This window comes from Balaenoptera musculus, chromosome 1 (genome assembly GCF_009873245.2).
Source record: "Balaenoptera musculus isolate JJ_BM4_2016_0621 chromosome 1, mBalMus1.pri.v3, whole genome shotgun sequence".
In the NCBI taxonomy this organism is placed as follows: Eukaryota; Metazoa; Chordata; class Mammalia; order Artiodactyla; family Balaenopteridae; genus Balaenoptera; species Balaenoptera musculus.
In genome coordinates this window covers 28812207-28836144 of record NC_045785.1, presented here as the reverse complement: position 1 = coordinate 28836144, position 23938 = coordinate 28812207, and the positions used below count along the sequence as shown (strand labels likewise).

The window sequence follows — 23938 nt, the reverse complement described above, 5'->3', positions numbered from 1 at the left end:
GATTGGTAGCCTGGGATTGTGATAATGTTCTACTATCAGAACTAGGTACTGGTTACCTTGCTATGACATTTTGTGAGAATTAATTGACTGAACACAAAAGATCTCTATATGTATACTGTACTTCAATAAAAAGTTTACATTAAAAAAATTTTACCAATTTAGTGGAGGAAGGAGTTAAAAATACTAAGGACAGGATGAGGTATGGTACCAGATTAGAACTGGACAAATGTGACACTATCCTTTTATACTCTCAGGGCAATCACAATGCATGTGGACCTTGCTTTGACCATCACTTGGCCTACCAGGAAGGAGGATGAAGGATCTTTAAAAGAATCTGACTGTTCCTCTTATCTGCAGGCTTAATTCCTAGGCAATGCCCCCATTACCTAAGCGGTATTCAATATAATCAAAGAACAGCATGTAAGTGGAAGAAACCCAAGGTCCTAATCAAGGTATGAGACTGGAGAGAGGTATAACATGACTGAGCCCAGGGAAGGGAAAATTTTCTGAGTAAGCACTGACTTCTCCAAGCATGCCGCACTATACTCCACATGCAGGCCAGAAACACTGGATTCTCCCTTTATGGAGGAAACCAGAAACACGGATAATTATTCAAGGCAGTTCTCCTAAAAAGCATCCGATAAATCATTAAGAAAAAGGTAGTGAAGCCAATAAAAAAGGAAAAGACTTGAGCAGGCACTTCTCCAAAGAGGCAAGTGAAACAGCCAATAGAAATATAAAAAGACACTCCACTTTATCAATCACAAGGGACATCAATTTATGGCCCGAGAGAGACATGGATTGGAGGTCAACCAACTTCTATAAGTATTGAGTATCATGTGAGTGGAAGGTTCTACCTTGGGTATATATGTGCAGAGGGAAGAAGGTTTCAGAGCAGAATCAGATCCACTCCATGCTCAAAACAATATCAAGCAAGACCGTAACTGATCAGCAGTCTGATACAATTTCTAGAGGAATCCAAAAAGAGATGAGTTAATCCTGTAGGTAGGATGACAAGAGAAAGCTTCCAGGAATAAGTACATTTAAACTAGGACTTGAAGGATAGAGAGAATTTTAAGGGCAAGATGGGGGATAAAAAGAGTACTTAGATATTCTAGGCAAAGGCAAATGATGTAAGCAAAACCAGAGACTAGACAGCAGAGACAAGGAATGAGCATTTAGAGCACCTACTATGTCACAGGCACTGTGTTAGATGCTGCCTTTTATATAATTAATTAACGAGGCTGAGAAAGGTTAGGTAATTTGCCTAAGACAGTAAACTGGCATAGCCAGGATTAAAATCCAGTTCTATCTAATTCCAGAACAAGTTATCTTTCTGGTATGTGTGGCAAAGGGAACAGTACATGAAGCTGAAAAGGTTAAACTAAGATCAGGGCCCTAAAAAACTTTTATTCTGTGAATGGGGGCTAATGAAGGTTTTTTTTTTTCTTTCAGAGTACAATCACAAAAAGTCTCATCCAGTAACCTATACAAGAAAGATTTAAGAAGAAATGTTAGAATTAAATTGAGAAGAGTGGGTGGAGAGCAGGGAATACATCTTAATACTGTAAAAAAGAGCATTAGAGGTGAGGCAAAGAGAAGACAGACTGTCCCCAAAGTCTGGATGAAGGTACCCAGAAGCAATTGTGATGCCAACACAGAAGAGAAAAGTAAAGAGAAGGGCTTACTGGTAGACAGAGGAGACAAGCTACTAAAGAGATCGTTCACCAAAACACTTTGTAAGAGCAGAGAGCACATCTGTTTTATCCACCAATGTATTCAGGATCTAGCAGTGTTTCTTTTCACACACAGTAGGTGATCAGTAAACTGTTGTGGAAGGGAGATAGGTCAAAGGGAGAGATTGGAACTGCAGAGAGGTCAAGGGTGGAATCAAGATTTTAATAATACAAGATAACATACAGTAACAATAGTTGATGACTGAAACAACTGAAATGGATGAGAATTTCACTAGAATGAAAAGGCAGAGAGGGCAGAGTACAGAAATCTGGAAAATGCCAGGCATTCCTGGTAATGACAAAAACAATTAAGGAGAGACAGGAGAAAATATCAAGAAGTCAAGAGGAGAAAGGTCATTGGTGACCCTCTGCAGAGGAGGTTTAGGAGAATGGCAGAGGTAAAATAAATGAAAAAGGCTAAGGAGTAAGTGGCTGGTGAGGAAGTGGGGGTAGAAAATGTAGAGAACTCATTTAAAAACGCTGATGAAGAAAAACAAGAAAATAGGAAGAAAAAAGCTAAAGGAGATGGCATGACTGTGGTAATGTGCTCTGGCGTGGGGAATCTAAAGATGTTTGAGGGTTCAAGGGTCCCAAAGGTAAAAGGATGGAATAGAAACAAGAGCACACGTGGGTTGAGTAAGATAAAAGGAGAGACACCTCTTCCTTTGAAGAGGAGAGGTGGAGAAGGAAAAAAAGAGTAAGAGAAAAGCACTGAGTCAGAGATGTATATAGTCATTCTCATTCTGAAAAGAGAGGAAAAGAGAGGGAAAGCTTCTCAAAAAGTCTACATCATTCCCAGCAGTGGAACACCAACAGAACTACCACAAATTCTGCTTGGGTGTGCTGCCCTATGTCCTAACAGACAATGCACTCCTAAGAACAGGAATCTGGACTGACCCATCTCTGTACCCGGCTCAGCTTAGCCTGGCATGCACACCAGCACACAGAGGACCCCAGTAAATGTCACTGGGAGGGACTGTGAGCAGGTAAACAGGACCAGAGATGACTAACTGGCTCATATAGGCTAATATTTCTCCTCTAAGAAGAGCACTGACACTAAGGAACAGCTCTGGCTAGAGCCAAGAATCCACACTGAGTCGGCCCTAGGATCTTCCAGGGAGCTACCCTGAGAAGAGTCCTATTATCGTAATCACTGTCCCAACAGAACTGTACCATACACTGGCGTCTTCCCTGGCAGGATGACGATAATAAGCTGCAGCCCTGAGTAGGTGTTCTTGAGATGCCGGAACATGGGCTCCACGCTGTCTGCCCCCTGCGCATATTTGCAGAAGCAAGGCTGGCCCTGGATGGGCATCCCTGCATCCTTGGAAATCTTCCGCAGCTGGTCTGTGAAGTTCCTGCAGCACAAGTATGGTCATGACAGGAGACAGGTAAGTCCCACTTTAATACCTCTAACCAAATGCCTCCATCTTAGGGGTCTAGCACTATGACAGGCACTGACAGATTCTAAGATGAATGAGACATCATCACATCTAGTGTAAAAAGCACATTTACAGTTGGATAGGACAAGATAGAGCTTGCTAAGTGTTCAATGGTACAAGCAGAGAGCTGAGGGAGCCCAGAGAAGGGACCTGTGGGAATTCTCAAAGTCCCCCCATGTTGTCCCATTCAAGCAGCTGGTTCCTATGTTTTAAGTCTACAGCAATAGGAAGATGCCCAAGAGGAGGGCCTCTTGGCTCAAATTAAAATAAATAAGGTTCCAACAGTGATCAGAGCACAGGAGATGTTCAGAGAAAAATGAGCTCCCTCCTCCCCTACTGGTTCTTTGAAGCCTGAGAGCAAATAATTAAACAAGCTTCTTTCTTTTGGCTTTAGAGCTTTACCCTAGGAAAGGAAGACAAAGCTGGAAGAGAGGGTTCACATGCAATAGATTAAAAAAAAAAAATCGAGCCACATAAATATAATGACAGACTGAAAGGAGCAGCAGGAAATTCAATTTGTGAAAGTCCTGCATTTAGATTAAAAGCAACAATGTACAAATAGAGAATAAAAGCAATTGTTTAGGGGATGTTATTATATAGCATATAAATATCAATAAGATGGATTCAAAAGCCTATACAGTGAGGAAATAAATTTTTTACTTATTTAGTTACAAAGAAAAAACAAACGTAAGATTAATACAGTACAACACTGTTGTATAAAATTTTAAATCACTTATATACATATAGGTATATAAAATACATAAATTGGGTAGGAAGGTTATAATTCATGACAGTGACTGCATCAGAAAGGAGGAACGGGACTAGAATGGAGGATATAAAGGAATGTCAAATTTATCTTTAATATTTTATTTACTTTTTAAAAAGGATAAAATAAATATGACAATATTCTGGATGATGGACACATGGATGTTTTCCATATTATTCTATTTAAAAAATTTTTTTCAAATAAACATTATAATAAAAAATATAACCTATTATTTCATGTAAATAAGAGCCAGGGCTCTGATGGACAACTAACAGTGTTTCTTCCATTTCTCTGCTTTGTATACAACTACAGTATAGCTATTAAAAAAGCCAATGTGTTACCAGATTCCATCAGTAAGTGGGTCTCTACTTCAAGGAAAGTGGTTTTCCCTATCTTCTATTACCAGATCACACTTGGGATATTATGTCCAGTGCTGGGGGCCACAAAGTGTTTAGAGAACTCTAGGATGGAGACAGTCTTAAAATCCTGTCCTAAAAGTGATACAGCTGAGGTAACAGGGCTTCTTTAGCCAGAAGAAAATTCTGAGGGTTAACCCTAGGACTCCCTTATACCTCCCCAATTACCAATTTCTCCACCTCATCTCTTCCCCTTTTGTCTCAGTGGAAAGGATGGCTTTTTCTGTGCTTTGGATCCCATTCCCTCATACACATGTAGGAACTTTGTTCTATTTCCTTTCTAGTTTCTCTGGGTTCTATTTTCAGCCTCTGTTCACTACGCACATTCTCCCTGGACAATCTCATCCACTGCCACAGCCGTAAACTCTCAAATCTTAATCTTTAGCCCAGAACCATACATGCAACTGGGTACCCTGACCCAGGTGTACAAGTCACATTTTTACTCCCTGAATCTAGGGATCATTGCAAGAAGGGGTTGTCTGATGAACTGACTCCTTCCAACTCTGAGATTCTAGGTTTATCAGTTTCTGTACCCCAAAATATCCAGAACAACAAATTGCTTCTCAAAAGAATGGGACAGGGGAAGGACACGGGAATGAGAGAGAAACACACCAAGAGTGGAGCTACCAACAATGTGACACAAAGGCACAGAGCTGAGAGCCTTTCTAATATTGGTTAAGGACCAGCCCTCCAAAGCCTGGCCAAGGCTAAGAGCAGCCTGGCCTACATGGGGCTAAAATCCCAAGAACCCAGGAAAGGAGACAAGAGGAACATATTTAAGAGAAACTATAATTGTGTGGAAGTAGTTATGTATCTGTGAGGGGAGGAGGGCCAGAGTCTCCATATTCATCAGGGGCTGCTGTAACTAATTCTTATGAAAATCCCAAGGCCAGCTGAACCCACCAGGGCACACATCTCTACTAATTCTCATCACTGCCCGAAGTGGTCAGCTCCACTGATTCTTTCTCAGCCCCAGAGTGCACTGACCTTACTCCAGATCCAGAGAAAAAAAAAAGCTACCACTTCAAAAGACTGCAGGAACACTGAACTGTACACTTTAAATGGGTAACTTTTGTGGTATTTGAAAAATATCTCAATAAAGCTGTTTTAAAAAAAGAAGACTGCAGGGGAAGGGTTGGTGACTTCTTCACTTACTTATTCACTCATTCAAGACCATTACTCCCCTAACCTGTTCCTTTAAACCATTTGGCTATATCACTTTCTTCATTGCTGTCATCTACTCCCAGCCACTCAGCCACAGGTGGCTCAGAGGCCCTTACAATTCATGTTCACCTAATTCAGGTCACTTGGACCCGACTGAACAAATTCTGTGCACAGAATACCAGCTGAACTTTTATTTCCAGTTAGGAATATAAGCTTTGAAACCTCTGAACTGATTTGATCCCAATCTGACACTTTCTTGATAATGCAAACCTTGTACAAGTTACTTAACCTCTTTGAGCCTCAGTCTCCTGAAAATGGAAATACGACCACCTACTCACTGTGAAGATGAAATAAGAGAACATAAAATTAGGTATAATGTTGCCACAAACATTATAGTCATCACTACTACTGTTTACCACCCATGTTAACAATTGTAACAATAAAATAATTCAGGTCTCCCTTAGGAGATTCATGTCCTGAAATCATCATCTCTGACACAGATATGGCTCCTTATCAAGACTCCTGACCACAGATGGACAGAAAAGAAGCAGGCAGAAGTGTGAGCCAGACAGCACAGTAGGGGGAGAGTCAAGACTCAGAAAGAACAGACTACAGATCAAATCGTGGCCCCTTGGGAGCAGAGGAAGTTAGGCAGCTCTAGGGTCCTTCCCACCCTTCCATCCATACACCCAACCTCCTTACTTGAGCACTTCTTCTCGACACTGCTTTTGGGGTGCGAAGCAGGCAATGGCCCAAACTTTGATCTCAATCCCATTGTAGAACTGTTTCCCCCGCATGTCCCAGACACCCTGATTGGGTGTGGCAATGGCCCGGTTCTGGGGATAGGCAAAGGGGGCGTCCAGGTGAGCCTCAGTAGACCCAGGTGGGTAGGGGAGCAAAAGCCACTGGCTATACAACCCAACCTCCCCCCACATGTCCCAGAGATGTTGTCTGGCCCTGACCCTGCTCACCCGGCCGCCGTACTGCAAGATGGGCGCCGGCAGCACTCGCCCTGTCACCTCCGTCATGTCATCCTTCACCTTGATCCCAAATTCCTGGATGTAGGGATCTAGGTTGTAGCTGGCATTCTTCATCTGTAAGACAGAAGAAGGCGATCTCAGGAGAGCAGTAGCTTGGCAATACTGCTCACCCTCCAGGTCCCAAGCAGAAAGTCCTGAAGAACAGCTGAGGCTGGCAAGAAATAGCCCTAAAAAGGGGGTTGGGGGGAAGTGGAAAATGAGGTAAGTGGGAATGGATAACATAGGGAAGTAATACAGGAGAGAAAAAGAGATAGGAAACAAAGTAGCTACAGGGTCAAGAAGCAAGAGCAGTCCTATGGAGTCCCAGGTAACAAATCCAGACTTTTGTTTTCCTAAGGGTCCTGCCAGGGCAGAAAGGCATCTATGCTACCAGGGACTCCCATGACTGAGCAACCAAGCATACGTTTCTCTGCATCCTCACTGACCAGGCGGCTGATCTCCTCTTGTCTGTCTGGGGCCGATCTAGCTGTAGCCTTTATCATGGTTGAAGTCTGGTTGTCAGTCAGCTTCTTAATGCAGCGCTGCCCAGCCACAATGTTACAGACCTAAGGAAACAAGAATAGGTACCGCTGGCTTGAGTATAGTCCACCCTATACCCGGAGCCCCATAGTAAGGGAAGAGGACTTGGCTGTCAGTCCTGGGAAACGGACTAGAAAATCCCTTGTTCATAGACAGGTAAGTTAGAAAATATCCACGTGCAATACAAAAGGTAATACAGCCACTTTGTGATTAAGAGCTTAGGATCCAGAGGCAGATCTGGGCTCAGGGCTTATATACTAAATAGGGAGAACAGTAACAATCTCCTAGGACTGTCTGGAGACTAAATTAAATAAAGAACTTAAAGAACCAAGTACAGTTCTGAACACAGTAAACACTCAGTAAGTTGTAGCATAAATTATTTACCAAAGGACCCAGTCTAGAGCTCTTCTGAATACTAAAAAACACAATACACACAAACTGGATGCCTAGGTAGTTGACAGCTCTCCAATGGTAGCAGGCAGTCAGTCGTTCCACACTGCAACACATCAGGAGAACTAGCAGTGACTCTTAACTCTTGAGCCCGGGCCTACAGATGATCACTGAGCCCTTGGACTATAGAAATCACTGTCTGTTGACTGCCAGTGTGCTCTGTTGGTGTGAGGAACATCCTGCCACATGGTTCCTCTGTATTGGGCCCCAGAGAACACAATGGAGATCAGAAAAGACTTTCTAGTGATATATAAGACTTCCACTGCCCAATATACTATATTCAGGAAGCAGTGAACAGGAAGTTTTTTGGCAAAGTAGAGAGAATTCAAGAACACTTGAGTTTGAAGTCCAGCTTTGCCAATTCTAGAAGATGCTACCTTGGGCAGGACTCTTAACCACTCTAAGACTCTGCTTCTTTAATTTTAGCCACCGGAAAAAGCACTAGCTGTCTCTTGAAGCTGTTGTGAGGATTTAGATGAAATGAAATGTAAAACTTGTTCCCATAGGGCCAATAAACTAAGTACTGCTTCTCTGCCTAATTTCCAGAGTTCATGCTGAACAATGGTAGGGAAAACCAGGACAAGGTCACCTGCCCTTAAACTCTGTACCTCAAAGAATTAGTCAATTCCCTTAATGAAAATCCAGAATTGTTAAAATTTGTGAGGTTGCTCTCTTGAAGGTAACTTAAAGTTGTAGAACCCTTTACGGATAATTTCAACTACAGAATCAACTCTGGGAAAAAGACTAAAGCAGGGATGTAGAGAAATTGGACCCCTTGTGCATTGCTGGTGGGAATGTAAAATGGTACAGATGCTGTGGAAAACAGTATAGTGATTCCTCAAAAAATTAAACACAGAATTACCATATGATCCAGTAATTCCACTTCTGGGCATGTACTCAAAAGAAATGAAAGCAGGGACTAGAACAAATATTTGTAAGCCTATATTCATAGCAGCATTATTCATAATAGCTAGAAGGTGAAAGCAACCCAAGTGTCCATCAATGAATGAATAGATAAACAAAATGCAGTATATACATACATGGAAATATTATTCAGCCTTAAAAAGGAAGGGAATTCTGACGTATGCTACAATATAGATGAACCCTGAAGACATTACGTTAAGTGAAATAGGCCACTTAAAAAAAGGCCATATATTATATAATTCCATTTATATGAAATGTCCAGAATAGGCAAATCCACAGAGACAGAAGTAGATCAGTGGTTAGTAGGGGCTGGTGAGGAGGGCAGAGGGAATGGTAAGTGACTGTTAATGGGTATGGGCTTTCTTCTGGGGGCGATGAAAATGTTTTAGAATCAGACAACAGTAATGGTTGTGCAACTCTGTGAATTAACTAAAACCCACTGAATTGTATATTTTAAGAGGGTGAATTTTATGGAATGTGAATTATATCTCAATAAAGCAATTCTAAAAAAAAACTATCACCTACAATAGCCTATGTGATTTGACCCTGTACCTCTCTCCAAAATCATCTCCTACTACTTCTCCCCTCATACACTACATACCAGCCACTAAGCCTTCTGTCTCTCTAAGAAGATCCAAGCTCCCTGCTGCTTTAGAGTCTTTGTACTCGCTATTAAACTCTTGCCTGGAAGGTTCTTCCTTCAGGTTGTAAGAGGTTGGTTCTATCTCATAATTTGGGACTCAGCTCTAATGTCTCCTAAAAGAAGCCTTCTCTGGTGGTCCAGTGGTTAAGATTCCGCACTCGCACAGGTTCGATTCCTGGTTGGGGAAGTTCCACATGCCGTCAGTGTGGCCAAAAAGAAAAAAAAAAAAAAGAAGCCTTCCCTGACCACAATAACTAAAGTGAATCTCCAACCCGCTCCACCCTTATGACTATCCCCTTAACCTGTTTTATTATTCTTATAGCACTTACCACCAACTGAAACTATCTTATTTATCAATTTACTATCTATCTCCCCCTTCTAGATTATAAGCTCCATGACAGCAGGGACCTTATCTGTCTTGTTAATCTCTGCTTTCCCCACACCTAAGAGTGTATGACTCATAGTAGAAGTTCAATAAATATTTGTTAAATAAACAAGCAACAGTAAAAATCAAAATACATAAGTTATTCACCTTGGAAACTACTGTTTAAACAGAAGTAATGTCAATTTGCTAACAAATCTCAGCTTGCAGTAGATATTACCCAAAGCCTATCTACTTAGCTGTAATTGCCGTTAAAGACTTCTGTTTACATCTCAGAGAACATATTGTCTTCATCCCACTTTCTGTGCATCAGCAGCTATTACTAAGTCAGAGTTCTTGCGCTTTGGGATCTCTTCTCCCTTCAGCCTAATTTCCTCTGGTTAGTTCTGAAATCCCAAAAGCTCACAGAAGGCTTAAGTTTTGGTCCCAGCTATCTGACTCCTGCTGCTAGAACAGAGTAAGATGGTAATCTAGGCTAGTGCTTTTCCAACTTAAATGTTCATATGAATCCTCTTTAGATTCTGCTAAAAGAGATACTGATTCAGTAGGTCTAGGTGGAACCTGAGATTCTGCATTTCAAACAAGCTCTCAGGTAATACCTATGCTCTTGGTCCACTGACCACACTTTGAGCAGCACTGGACTAGACAATGAAGCAGTCAGAGATAGTTTCTCATTAGACATTTTGGCTAGTGTATAGAAAACCAAATACAGCCCAGTGGTTCTCCATTTGCATTCTATGACTTAATGCAAATGACATCAGAGCATTACTATTCTTTAATTGCAGAATTTCAAAGGTCTGCTGAAGCATAAAAATATGACAAATCTTGGAGCAAAAACTTTTTCAAAAGGAACACATTGGGTTTCCCTCGTGGCGCAATGGTTAAGAATCCGATGCCTGCCAATGCAGGGGACACAGGTTCGATCCCTGGTCTGGGAAGATCCCACATGCCGCGGAGCAACTAAGCCCATGCGCCACAACTACTGAGCCTGCACTCTAGAGCCCACGAGCCACAACTACTGAAGCCCCCGTGCCTAGAGCCCATGCTCCGCAACAAGAGAAGCCACCGCAATGAGAAGCCCGCACACCGCAAAGAAGAGTAGCCCCCGCTCGCCACAACTAGAGAAAGCCCGCACACAGCAACGAAGACCCAATGCAGCCAAACATAAATAAATTCATTAATTTTTTTAAAAAAAGGAACACATTGATCACTGGGGATATAGGATTCACGTTACAGGTAACGTTCATGTCCATTTTCTGTAAAATAAAGTATACTTGTATCTTTAGGTCATTTAGACCCCCAGCTCCAGACAGGGAAAGACAAATTAAGAGGACATGAGTGTAGGTATCTGAAATCTCTGTCCTGAATGAACTAATTACTTATTAAACAGTAAATACAGCTTTCGCCTCTGCCTGGCAGTCCTGAAAGAATACGAGAGCAGGATGCGGGATAAGTAAAGAACTCAGCAGTTAAGAATGAGGCCTGGGGCTTCCCTGGCGGCGCAGTGGTTGAGAGTCTGCCTGCCAATGCAGGGGACACAGGTTCGAGCCCTGGTCTGGGAAGATCCCACATGCCGCGGAGTGACTAGGCCCGTGGGCCACAATTACTGAGCCTGCGCGTCTGGAGCCTGTGCTCCACAACAAGAGAGGCCGCGATAGTGAGAGGCCCGTGCACCGCGATGAGGAGTGGCCCCCACTTGCCGCAACTAGAGAAGGCCCTCGCACAGAAACGAAGACCCAACACAGCCATAAATAAATAAATAAATAAGTGGATACATGTATTAAAAAAAAAAAAAAAGAATGAGGCCTACATTTCACAGAATGACCTCTCAGAACATCAATTTTCCAAACCTAAAAATGATGAGAGACTACAAATGGAAGAACAGACCTCTGATGATCAGTGTGCAGGTACCATGCTTGTTCCCCAGCCAGGCCATTACTTGGCAGTCTCACCTCTAGGGGCAGGTAGGTATGCTTTTGTTCCTGGCCAACTTGCAGGCAGGGCAGGTGGGGATACTTGAGCTGAAGGTTATATTTCTGCTTGAAATACTGTGCCACTGTGCACTCCACAGTCTGTCCACTCTCCAGCTGCAAGGGAAATCTGTTTGGGGGAAGGGAAAGAGGTGTCATAGCCCAGCATTCAGTAACACCTTTCTAGACCTACAACCATGGGAAGCGCCAGACTTGACTTCATCCCTATCCAACCTCTTTGAGCACTCCCACCACTCATGGGAAAGCAGAGGAAATACAGGGCTCCAACAGTGAAGCCAAAGATTTGAAAGGCAAGTTCCACAATGGTCAGATCATATCTGACTCATCTGTATTTCTAGTGTTGTACATGAAGCCTGACACACAGTAGGCACTCATAGTCCAGCACAGTCTGAGGTGAAGAAGATAGATGGAATCAGTGACAACTTTCCCAAGGGTCTAGCCCAGGATCTCAACTTCCTTTTTCAGGAGGAAGAATAAGTTGAGAGAGATTCTAACATTTATAGAACTGAGAAAGAAGCCAGAGAAAGACACCTGCTCTCTAGTAAACGCCCAAGAAGGAAAGGTGGAGACCAAGAAGGTAAAAATGGTAGGGAGAGTATCAATGGATCTGGGAAGGTTAGGGGAGGGATGCCAAATTCCCACAGCTTATCTTCAAAAACAGGGCTCATCCTCAGGGCCAGGTGTGGGTGCAGAGAAAGTGAACAGAGTATGTTGAAATATCGGCCCTCTTCCACCAACAGTGTGGCTTAGCAGCCTTGTCAACTTACGTCTGATGGCTGGCAGGGCGGCGGGTAACATTACACACGCGGTATTTCCTCTTCATCTGTCCACAGTGGGTCACTTCCACCTTCAGGCCTGGGATACACACACTGCTTGTCAGGGTTCGAAAAGGTTGCTCATGTGCCCAGGCTTGGCCTCTCCCCTGAATATATCCCAAGGGGATTTCCTTTTAGGACTAAAGAGAAAGTAGCACTGATTCCCCTCCCCGCCTGGTTGGGTCCTCACCCTTGATCTCCTTGGTGAAGCGCACACGCTGAGAGTCCGTGAGGGGCTTGGGCTGCTCATCTATGTTCCTGATGTCCAGCACCTCACACATGAACTCAATCACTGGCTGCGCCTTGTAGAAGGCAGTGGCTGAGACTGTGGGGACATGGTAGGTACAGCTCAGCTCAGGTTCTGTCTTCCAGAATAAATGGAAGCACTGCTCTTTACACCCTCTTCTTTATAGGGTATTGGGATGGGGGAGGGGTCCCAGGGCTGTAGGGATTAGACTAGGAGTGTGGTTACAGAGCTGGGAGGGATGAGGCTGGGAGTGTGGTCACTGGACTCAGGGTGCCCCTGGCTCCATAGCTCTCCCCACTCACCATCAATGTTGAGCATCATCTTCCACATGGCAGGGCGCACAGACTGGTGAAAGCCGAACCAGACCTCGCGCCCACCCCCCAGCGGGTGGTAGTAGCCCTCAGGCGGTGAGAAGAAGGAGCGGCCCACAGGGGTGTACCTGGCAGGGACAGGCAGAGAACTGGTCCCTCGGGCACAGGCCCCCACCCTGTGAGGCATCCTGGGCACGGAGGAGCCCTGGCCTGGAAGGCAGGACACCAGGGCTTTAATTCCAGCTCTGATCCTTTACTAGTTGTGTGACTGACCTTGTGCAAGTCTCTCCCCTTTTACTGCCCTGCAGGGACAGATGGGGTGAGGTCCAAAGATATCTAAAAGGGACAGGGCCAAAGTTTTAAACCATCTAAATGTATATGCACACTTGCCTGGTATATGGTAGGGCTTCAAAGAATTTTTTATTTGAAAGGCACACGGAGGGACCTTAATATATGCTCATTCCCCTCCTCCTCCCACAGCACTTCTGCCACCACTTGTAGCCCAGATACTAACTACACCCAGTACCTCATGGATGCCAGGTGCCTCATGGCCACATCCAGGGCTTGCACAGACTCCAGGGGAACGGGGATCTGGCCACTAACCAAGGCCTCATGCAGCATGCGCCAGCTCACAATGGCTAGCCACTTGATGGAGACCTTGAAGATTCGATCCTTCCCTTCCCCAGGGATTGTCACCTCGAAGTCAACCTTCAGGAAAGAGAAAGGGGTGAAAGATTGCTGATGCTGTCCCACAGTCCAATATTCCTTGCCTTGCCCCTATTATCCTTCACCCCATAGATTTCCCAAGAATCTGCTTCTTAAGCTGATAGGGACTCACAATGAAAACTTCAGAGTAAATCCAGCCCCTTAGTCTCCAGCCACCTTGGCTCAGTGTATCTGTCCCTCTCAACCACACTTAGTAGGAAGTCCCTTAGGTCTATTTTAAGTCTAATCTCAGTCTGTTTGGACAGGGACAGACATACAGGAGGCTAAATAAACATCAGCACCTACCCATCCCTCACCCTAAAACACACTTTCTCAGCACAAAAGATGAAAGGGATCTCTGGACTGCCAGACTCCAAACAGGCTTAGTTGAGTTCTGTCCCTCCCCAGACCCCTGACACAGGTCCAACGTGACTCCCAACCTTACCCGTTCATTGCCAATGGGCAGCGCTGTGACAGTGTAAATGTTCTTCTTTCCATCATACACGGGCTTGCGATCACCAAAGATCTGAGGCTTGAAATGCTGGACCATGTATTCCACCACTTCCCTGTGGGGAATGGGAAAGGCCAGTGGAAGCTGAAAGACTACCACTTCAAGCACTTGGAAGTAATTTAAAGTCCAGGCAATGTCCCATCTACTATATTCTGTCCTACCAGCTACTAATCTCTACTCTACAGCAGTGCTTCTCAAGCTTCAACATTCATATGAATCACCTAGAGATCTAAAATGCAGGTTCTGATTCAGCAGATTTAGAGCAAAGTCTGAAATTCTACGTTTCTAACACGCTCCCAGGTGATATTTTTGGTCCTCGGATCACCAAGGCTCCAAAGGACCTAAAAGAGTGGTTGTGAGTGCCTTCTGAGCAGAGGGGGAGGCTGAGGGGAGAAGGGCTTAATCTCAGGGTCTGTCCAGAATTAGGAACAAAATCTAGGCTGCTCCAATCCCCAAGCTGATAATCAAGAAAGGTAGATGGGGAAGAGACCTGAATTGGAATAGGAGTAAAGTGTGGAAGACGAACCTCATCTCTTCCATCTCTCCGAAGTCCTTAGTTCTACCACCCTGTTTTCTCTCCATTATCGTCTCTTTCTTGATTTCACTTCCTGTCCTCTGCTACTTAGATTCCAGAGTATCCAACTAGCCTTCAAAATCCCAGTCCATCCAGCTATCTGAACTCTTCGCTTTCTAAACCAAAGCTCTTGAATACTATTGGATAAAAAGACTCAAACTATACATTGGAAGCAACTGTAAACATATGGTTTTAATGCCAATTAGGCCTCAGTGCTGCCCAGCAATCTTTTTCATATCTCTGATCACTTCCATCCTCACAGATTGTGTCAAACCTTCTCCACTACCCCTCTAATGACAGAATACATTCCCACCTCAGATCAAAAAACATCTTTAATAATTTTGACAAGAGTAGAACATAGAAGGTAAGGCCACCCTCAAGTTCCCAGACATATAAACAAATACATTTATATACACTTGCCTCTTTTCCTCTTTCTTTCCTCTCACACTTGAAATATCCCTTCCATATATAATTTTTAAACATCTGAAAATATGTTCAACTTCACTCAGTAGAGAAATACAATTTAAAATTAGACCAAGATATAATTCTCTACTTATCAGAATGCCAACAATTAAAAAATCCAATATACTGAATTGGTGCAGATATGGGGGGCTACCCTACTCATGGGAGTATAAATTGGTACAACTTACCTTAAAAAAAACTGGCAACATCTCAAAAATTTTAAATGTATTATGCCAGCAATTCCAGCCTAGGAACTTATCCTACAGATACACTTGTATTTGCGTGCAAAAATGTATCTATATTAATATTCTACACAGTTTCATTTTTGTAGCAAAAGTTTAGACTCAACCTAAGTGTTCCTGAATAGATTCATTAAATAGGTTACAATATATCCATTCAATGGAATATCTATGAAGCTATGCAAAAGAATGAGACAGATATGTAGGTACTGATATGTATTACTTTCCAAATTATATTGTTCAGTGGAAAAAAACAAGGTGCAGAGCAGTGTACATAAGATTCTGTATTCTGTGTGCTTTAAAAATGTTCTATAAACATATATGCTTGGGCTTCCCTGGTGGTGCAGTGGTTGAGAATCTGCCTGCCAATGCAGGGGACACAGGTTCGAGCCCTGGTCTGGGAAGATCCCACATGCTGCGGAGCAACTGGGCCCGTGAGCCACAATTACTGAGCCTGCGCATCTGGAGCCTGTGCTCCGCAACAAGAGAGGCCGCAATAGTGAGAGGCCCACGCACCGCGATGAAGAGTGGCCCCCGCTTGCCACAACTGGAGAAAGCCCTCACACAGAAACGAAGACCCAACACAGCCATAAATAAATAAAAATTAAAAAAACAAACAAACAAACATATATGCTTGCATATGTATAGAAAAATATCTGGAAGTGTACTCAAGAATGGTAATAATGAATGCATCTGGGGAAAGGGACTAGGAGACAGGAGGCCAAGGTAATACAAGACATTTTTCATTGCTATTCTTCCTGTAATATTAAAATTTTTTTTTACATTGTGCATATATATATATGTCCTCCTGCCTCAGCAAGGACATCCCCCCACTCATTCCTCTCCTCTCTGTCTTGTATCTTTAACCTCTCCTGCACTAGTTCCTTCTCGGTTTATAAACATACCCATGTCTCATTCTTAAAAACATTTCATTTATTCATTTCAACAAATAATGAAATGCAGTAGGCACTATACTTGACCCCTTATAATCTTCTCTAGCCAACATATTCCCTCTCTCCCCATGCTTCACTATCAAGCTATCTAGAAAAAAGCTATCTGTTCTCACTATCCCTACAACATTACCTTCCATTTATTCCTTAACTCACTGTTAGATTTACTAGCCCAACTCCTCTACTGAAACTACTGTGGCAAAAGGTACCAATTGTCTCCTAATAGCCAAATCCAGTGATATTTTTCAACATTTACCTGACTTAGAACCTCTTCCTCAAGAACTTTCTTGAATTTGGTGATATCATCCTCTACTAGTTTTTCTTTTACCCCTCTGGATTCTCTTTTAAGGCTGTGAGACTCAGGAAAATAAGGACTACTGGACTTAGTGGCTTAAACGTGCATTACTTACCGGTTGACTCTGCGAGGACACTTATCCGGCTTGATATCCACCTCGTAGTGGTAGACGTCAATCTTAGGGATGTCCACTTCAAAGTAGTTGGCCAGGAGCTTGATCGGTTTCCCCACGGTGCCAATGCCAGGCCGGCGAGGTGCCTGGAACACCTGCTGCAGGGGGGGCAGGTAGGCGCCTGCAGCTACAAGACAGAGACGCTGGTGAGGGTAGAGTCTGGTAATCTCCTTACCACTCTGATCAGAGAAGGCACAAGGCCTCCTAGAACAGGAGCAGCAAAGTGTAGGAAAAGCCTCTTTCCTGCCTACCCAACCCAACTGAGGGCTTCCACTGGCTGAAACAACCCAGGCTCATTTTTTAAAAACTCTTTCCAGTTAGGAAAATTACCCTTGTTGTCTATCTTAAATTCATCAAATGAGTATGTAATAACTTCCTATTACATGTTAAGTAGACTGGCTAAATCTGGCTCTAGTAACAAAACTCTTTCTTCCCTCTACTAGATGAAGACTCCATCAGGTATCTAGCAGACCAAGAAAGCCCTGTTATCTGTCAGCCAGATGCTCACTTCACTCATCACCATCCTGAACACAAAATAGTATCATCTTAATGCTTCTCTGCACTGCAGGCAGGAGGAAGACCTAAAGAAGGCCAAGTGCTGGGGCGGGGGGATGGGGGGAGGGCGCGCAAGGAAGAGGGCAGTGTCTGAGAAAAGATTAAGGCAACCGAATGGCTGAGGATGGAGCAGAAAAGGAGAAAAGGCTAAAAGGATAGATTTTGGAGACTAAGGAAAGGAGAGAGGCTGAAACACGGAGCTGGTGAAGAGGCTGGAACTGGAGGTCACAGCCCAAAAATGCTTGAACTGGGAAGGAGGAAAGGCTGGAGTTAGGGGCTGAGACAAAATAGTTTAGAGTTGAGAGCCTGGGCAAGAAGCAAGGCTGCAAGTGGGGAGACAATGAAGAAGAAGTTCAAAAGAAGAAAAAGCTAGGGAATGAAGACAGGCTAAATGTAGGAGACTGAGGCAAGAGTAAACTAGAGTAGAGGACTTGGGAAGGAGGGGCAGACATTATTTAGCATGCTGGAGAAGACGAGATTACTGGTTCTGGGAAGAAGAATACAAGATTCTTTCCAGGCCCACAGCTCCTTCTACACAGAGGGCCCAGACAGTAGCAGAAGGGGTTTAAGACAGAGGCAGCCCTTGGGAAAGGGCTAGGGCAGGGTCAACTCCCACTACTTTCTCCTCCATTGCCACCAGCCTGATTGCTGCCCCTGGTTTTATTTTCTAGCTTGAGGGGAAAGGGAAGAAAAGAGGAAATTGACTAAGAAAACCCTCTGTCAGCATCCACTATTGTCTTTGCCAGCAGAGGACCAGCCCAGGTGGGAGGAAAGAGGGACAAAACAGCCCAGAACCTCCCATTACCAGAGATCTGCTTTCACAGTTGGCGAGGCTGGGGGGATGGGGCATATCCTCAGCTGGGGGGTCAGGAAGAGGTCAGAACCATTCAAGGGAGGGGCATGCTTTCCAGAGCTAAGCTGCTGTGTCTCCTTCTAACCACCTGTCAAGCCTACCCTACTCCACAGACAGGGAAACACAGACGGGAATGGCGGCCCAGCCTGGGGAGAAAAGGTCTTCAGGATTCAGCTACCTGGGGAAGTGAAAGCTTAACTACTAGCACCTGACCACATACCCCAGAAAGAGCCGAACAGAAATTATACACAAGCCATAGATAGACATACACATCCAAACACATACTTAGACCTGGACAGTGTACCTTCATACACATACGCCTCACCAGCCTAGATTGTGAGTTCTTCAAAGATACAGACTGTATCTGCCTCGGTCACTGCTGAATCTCCAGTGCCTGGCATATAGGTGTTCAATATACAGATACTAAATGAATTAACAAACAGATCCATAGACACACCACAAAGAACACACAAGCACACACAGCACACAAACACACAAACACCTGCACACTGCTCAGAAACAATTATAAACCCAGCACAGGACAAACATGACCCTAGTGGAAGTAGCTGGTAAGAGATACCCTTTCCCTCCCCAAGTTCTTACATTCCATTCACCTCCTTAGCCTCCCAGGCTGAATAATTGTTAGGAGCCTTGGGAGAAAGACATCCCCTAGAGCTAGGGGCTGGGTAGAAATGATGGGGGATGGGATAGACACTCTAGCCTCAAAGCCTTCTCTTCCCCAGAAACAGGACTACACACCAGACTTAGCCTTAGGCACCCTCCACTCCTAGGAGGCTTTGGAAAAACAGGGAGCCCCCACCCTCCCCTTCATACCCAAACTAGGGAAGGCAAGAGGAAGAGAGAACCTCTCTCCCACTCCACTCCCCTGCAAGCCTTACAGCAGTACAAAGTTCCTCCCCTAACCCCACCCTGCCCCCAGCTTTTAGTCTGAGAAAGGGAGACACTTCCCTTCAGACCCAGACAGGGACAGACGGCCACTTTGTGATGCAGATGAGGGCCCCAGCACAGAGGACAAAGCTTGGGCCTTGGGGGAAAGGGGCGGGGCCCTTCCCTGCAGACAAAAGCAAGGAGGGAGGGGCTATGAAAAGGACACTCCCCCTCCCCCATCCTCAACCAGCCCTGAGAAGGAAAAGTAACAGAGCTGAAAGGCCTGGCTCAGGGATTCCTTCCCTGCAGTTCTGAGGCCCACATACCTCCCAATAAGCTAGACAGCCCACTCAAAAGACAAACTCAAGGCTGGGTTAGCTGTCCGGTAAGCAAAGCGTAAAAGGCCAATCGCTCCAAAAAGAATTTGTCCACACACTGAGTACACACAAATTATTAAATATCCACACATGTGCTTAACCATTTATGTTCACACTGGAATGTGATTCAATTCAAAAAATAAAGACGTACTTGTGTCAGGGCCCAGACATTGGTTGGTTCCACAGATAAATCAGACACCACCTCTACCCTCTGGGAGCTCCCAGTCCAGTATATGTGCTTGTAACACACCTGAGCACAGAAGGCACACCTGGCCATAAGCCCAGTGAAGCCAGCAACAATACCTTGCTTTGTGTACGTACTGTGTCCTCAAACCTCCAAGAAAATAGTCTGAGCCTAGGAAGGACGCAGTTATGGGATCCCTCCACTCACAGCTTCCAGAATGAATTTCAACTACACCTTTTGATGAGGTAAAGCCTGCCCCATTAGGCTACAGCCAACTCCAGATACCAGGCTCTAAGTTCCTTCCCTAGAAGCTATAAATATGTAACATGAACCAAAAAAAAGTCAACTTTTTCATCACTCTAGAGACCATTAGGAATTCATCATAATAGATCACTAGCAGTCTGGTATGGGTGCCAGCTCCCAGCAATCCATCTGGACCTCTGTGACCTCTACTACTGTAATCCCTGGGTTGCTGCAAGTAGTCTCCAGACCAGAAAACCAGGAGAGCTCCTGGAATGGAGAAAGGGGCCTAAGGGAAGGATGAAGTAGTTTTCTAAAGTCAGTTGCTCCCTGCATTCCACCTTAAGGCTTACACAGCCTTTACAAGGTTGTTTTTGTCCTGGGGAAAGCAGTCACTAAGTACTTATAGATCACTGAATGGATGACTCGAATGAGTCGGCAGGAGCTATTTCCTTAAGGAGATTAGATCTGGTATAAAAGACAAAGATGCTTCAACCAGAAATGAAATTCCTGTCCCAAATGGAAATCCTATTCCCACCCCGAGATCAAATGGAAGGAAGTAGTGAGACAAGACCTAAAGGATTCCCAGGTCCAGACTGCTCCTCCCATCAAAAGGGTAAGAGACACGACACAGGAGGTGCCACCACTACACAGCACATCCAGGGACTCTGGTCTTCTTGGGGCAGCATTGCCTCAGTTTCTGCTCTATTCTTACCGCCTTTTCTCCTGATTGTAAATAAGGAGAAGTTAAGGCTATCACCTGGGACACCATAGTGAAGGCTATAAACTTCCCCCTACCCCAAACAACTTATTTGTGACAAAAGGCTAGCTTGACGACCTTGGGTCTAATACATGGCCCTGACAAGTTTCTGGGGAGTAGAGAGAGGAAAAAGAAAAGATACCCAGTGGGGGACAACAAACATAAAAATATTAAGGTATAGAAAGATTAGGCTGTCGACTCAGGAGACATTCAATACAGAGGTCATTTTCTTTGGATTAAAAGATCCCAACTCTGCTCACTGTTGGACCGTGCAAACGTGCAAACCAGGCAGGCAGAAAACCCCTTCTAGGTAAACCTGGTCCTGGCCTTGGTAGCTCAGTAACCAACACATTTTTTAAGGCCTGTCTTCAAGGAAGACCCGTCCATAACCTAATACATTGCTTCCATCCCAGTCTTTCCTCATCCCAGTGGCAGAATAAGGCACTTTAGCAGTTTCCCTCAACCTATTCTTGGCAAATTATGACTGAAGGTTTTCAGGGCCAAGTGCAAGAGCCCCAAGATGGGGAAGGGACCCATTTCCACTTGTACTCTGCCAGCATAACCTAAGAGAGACTGCAGCCCAACAGTACGCTCCTTTTTCCAAGCCAACCTGCGGGTCTGGGGGTGGGGGGTTCGGGCGGCCACGCCCCCACCACATCGGGCAACCCGTTCCAGCTGCCACCTCCGCGCATGCTCCGGCGCCTCCGCTCCATCTCCCTAGACTCGGGGGGGGGGGGTGGAATCCCGGGGCTGGATCCCCACCCACTGCCCCCTGACCCTCGCCCCCGCGTCAGGCCCGGCTGGGGCGGAGCTCACAGCCCAGCTCTGGCGCCTTCTCCCAAAAGACATCAGCCCAGCCCAGCCCGACTGAGCCCCCGCCCCCGGCATGCGGCAGCTCTGGGCCCATCTGTGTCGACCCCCTCCTCTCCTGGACACCTGGGGCCCGCCCCCTGCCACCTGCCGGGCCTCTCCCTAGGCCTCCCGGGATCTCCGAGAGTCCTTACGTGCGTTCAGGCCCTTCTCCCAGAGCACTTCCCACCTCCAGGAGTGCATATAGCCTCCTTTGATAAATGGCCCCCGTCTCAGAGCTCCCTTCACAAGGTTTCCCCCGGAACTGCACACAGCCCCCTTCAAACTGGGCCCCCCATCTCATAAGAGCCCCTTTCCTCACTCAGGAAACCTTTCCTCACTCGGAAATCCTGCTCTTCACGCGGGAGTCCCCTAGTCCTTGGAGCATGCACCGTGCCCCTCTGCCGGGGGCCCTTACCTGCTCCCGAGGGTCCCGCTTCCATCCCATATACCCGTGCGGAGGTCAGGCGGCCCGGAGACTGTGGAGTCCAGCGTGAAGGGCCTAGGTACCCTGCACTTTAGCTGCTTGGGCTCCCGGGCCGGGCTCGGCTACCCCCCCAAGCCCGGCCGCTCGCGCCGCCGCCCCCGCAGCCTCCGTTGCAGCCTCCGCCGCGGAGCCTGCAGCAGCTCCCCCAGCTAGCGCCCGGCCAGTTGCCAGTGCGCAGGCGCGACCGCCAGGCCCAGGGGGCGGACGGGAACGAGTCAAACGGGGCGCTCAGACAGCAACAAAGGCCAATGGAGAGGGGCGGGGGCATCGGGGACCGGAGGCAGCGGCCCCTGGCGGTCACCCGTCGCCATGCAGCCCGGCGGGAGGGCTCCGGTAGAGGCGCCGCGGAACCACGCAGTGGCTTAAGTGGGGCGGGGCGGGAGGACAACCCCCCGCAGCAGCCTCCGGCCTTGTCTTTCCCCAAACCTGTCCCTCCAAGCCTACACACAGCCTCCCCCCTTCACACAGAGCCACGCGCACATTTCCACCTCATTCCCAGGTCACCCTCACACACTCCGAGAGCCCCGTCACCCAGGGGCCCTGCCTCCCACCTCTCCTCCCAATCACCCTCATCCTTCAAGCCTCGGCTGCAAAGCGATTGCCTCCGCGAAGCCTTTCTCCGTCCCTAGTCACTGAACTCACTGACGCCACCCTCTCTTCCAGGCCGACTACCGGGCGCTGAGACCACAGATATGAAAGAGACTGCCTACCCTGGAAGATGTCGCAGTCTCAACTTGAGTGCAGCTACTGAGCTCTACCTGCGGGACCTGGGAAGCACCTGTCTCCACTTTCTCATCTACAGCTCACGCCTGAACTCAGTCAATCCGCTTCTGCCCTCACCACGTCACTTAAAACACTTTTTGTGTCGAAATTCAAAGGATAATTTTCAACTCTGATTTCTCTGCAGCATCTGACACTTTGCCTCTCCTTCCTTTTTGAGCCTTCTACTTGGCTTCAGCATTTTCTGAGGTCTCCTATTGCCTAAGCCCTTTTCAGCCTTCTTCAAGGGCCTCCCTCTTGCTTTTCATTCATTAAATAAGTGTTCACCATGGTTTCAAACCCAGCTCTCTTCTCATTCCACTCTCCACTTTTCCCTTAAAGGTCTCATCCATTCTTATGGCTCAACTATCCTTCCAAATCTCTATTTCCAACCATGTCTCAGACTCATATTTACAAGTGTCTGCTGGACAGCTCCACCTGGATCTACCAGCACTTCAAATTTCAAGAGTCCAAAACCAAACTCTATCTTTCCCCCACAAACGTGCTTGTCCTACAACTCCTGTCTCTGCGAAGGGCACCTTCATCCCAGAAATGACAGTTTCTCTCTCTCCCTTGCTTCTTCCCCTATACAGCTGTTCACAAAGACCTGACATGTTTGCCTCCTGAACTGCTCTCACATGATCTCCCTGACATTCTTCTGATGGCTCCTTGTGCTGGTGCAGACCTTTACCATACCTTGCCAAAAGTATCACAATCACCTCCTTGCTGGTCTCACGGTTTCGGGGAACATTTCTCCTATTTGGTCTGCATCAATTGATAGGTGGTAAGAGACCCCAGCTCAAACATCACTTTTCCATATATTCATTCATATGTATGCATCCATCTGTATTTTTTGATGCCTACTTTACACTAGATGCTGTGCAGAAGGCTAGGAACTTAAGAGAGAGACCATATCCAGTCGCTACCCATTGGGAAGATTAATTTCTGACACTTTTCATAGTATGCTTTGCTTTTCTCTAGCAGAGGTTCTCAAATAGCAGGCATCAGAATCACCTGGAGGGCTTGTTAAAGCACTGAATGTTAAGCACCGCCTCCAGAATTTGTGATTCAGTAGGTCTTGGGTGGGACCCCAAGAATATGTTTCTGATAAGTTTCCAGATGGGGCTGTTGCTGCTGATCTGGGGACGACACTTTAAGAACTACTGCTCTACAAGATAAAGTTAAGAACAAAGACTCTAGAGCCACACTGTTTTGGTTCCAATCCTGGTGCT

The 23938-nt window shown here is 45.8% G+C and overlaps 1 protein-coding gene across 2 annotated transcripts in view; it reads right to left on the bottom strand.

Moving 5' to 3' along the window:
* The window catches only part of AGO1 (argonaute RISC component 1), a 34822-nt gene extending 12712 nt beyond the window's left edge, over positions 1 to 22110 (bottom strand). Inside the window, exons 1-12 of one of the 2 annotated variants that reach the window (XM_036869169.1) lie at positions 21879 to 22110; positions 16698 to 16881; positions 13997 to 14117; positions 13373 to 13554; positions 12838 to 12974; positions 12479 to 12613; positions 12241 to 12328; positions 11435 to 11582; positions 6990 to 7109; positions 6496 to 6618; positions 6227 to 6360; positions 2910 to 3094 (exon numbers count right to left, since the gene is read on the bottom strand). In XM_036869169.1, the coding sequence (XP_036725064.1) occupies positions 2910 to 3094; positions 6227 to 6360; positions 6496 to 6618; positions 6990 to 7109; positions 11435 to 11582; positions 12241 to 12328; positions 12479 to 12613; positions 12838 to 12974; positions 13373 to 13554; positions 13997 to 14117; positions 16698 to 16881; positions 21879 to 21903 (1582 nt within the window). In that variant the 5' untranslated portion in view covers positions 21904 to 22110. Of the gene's footprint in view, positions 1 to 2909; positions 3095 to 6226; positions 6361 to 6495; positions 6619 to 6989; positions 7110 to 11434; positions 11583 to 12240; positions 12329 to 12478; positions 12614 to 12837; positions 12975 to 13372; positions 13555 to 13996; positions 14118 to 16697; positions 16882 to 21878 lie in introns of those variants that run through there. The other variant, XM_036869174.1, reaches the window with a different exon arrangement.
* Positions 22111 to 23938: the final 1828 nt, after the last annotated feature.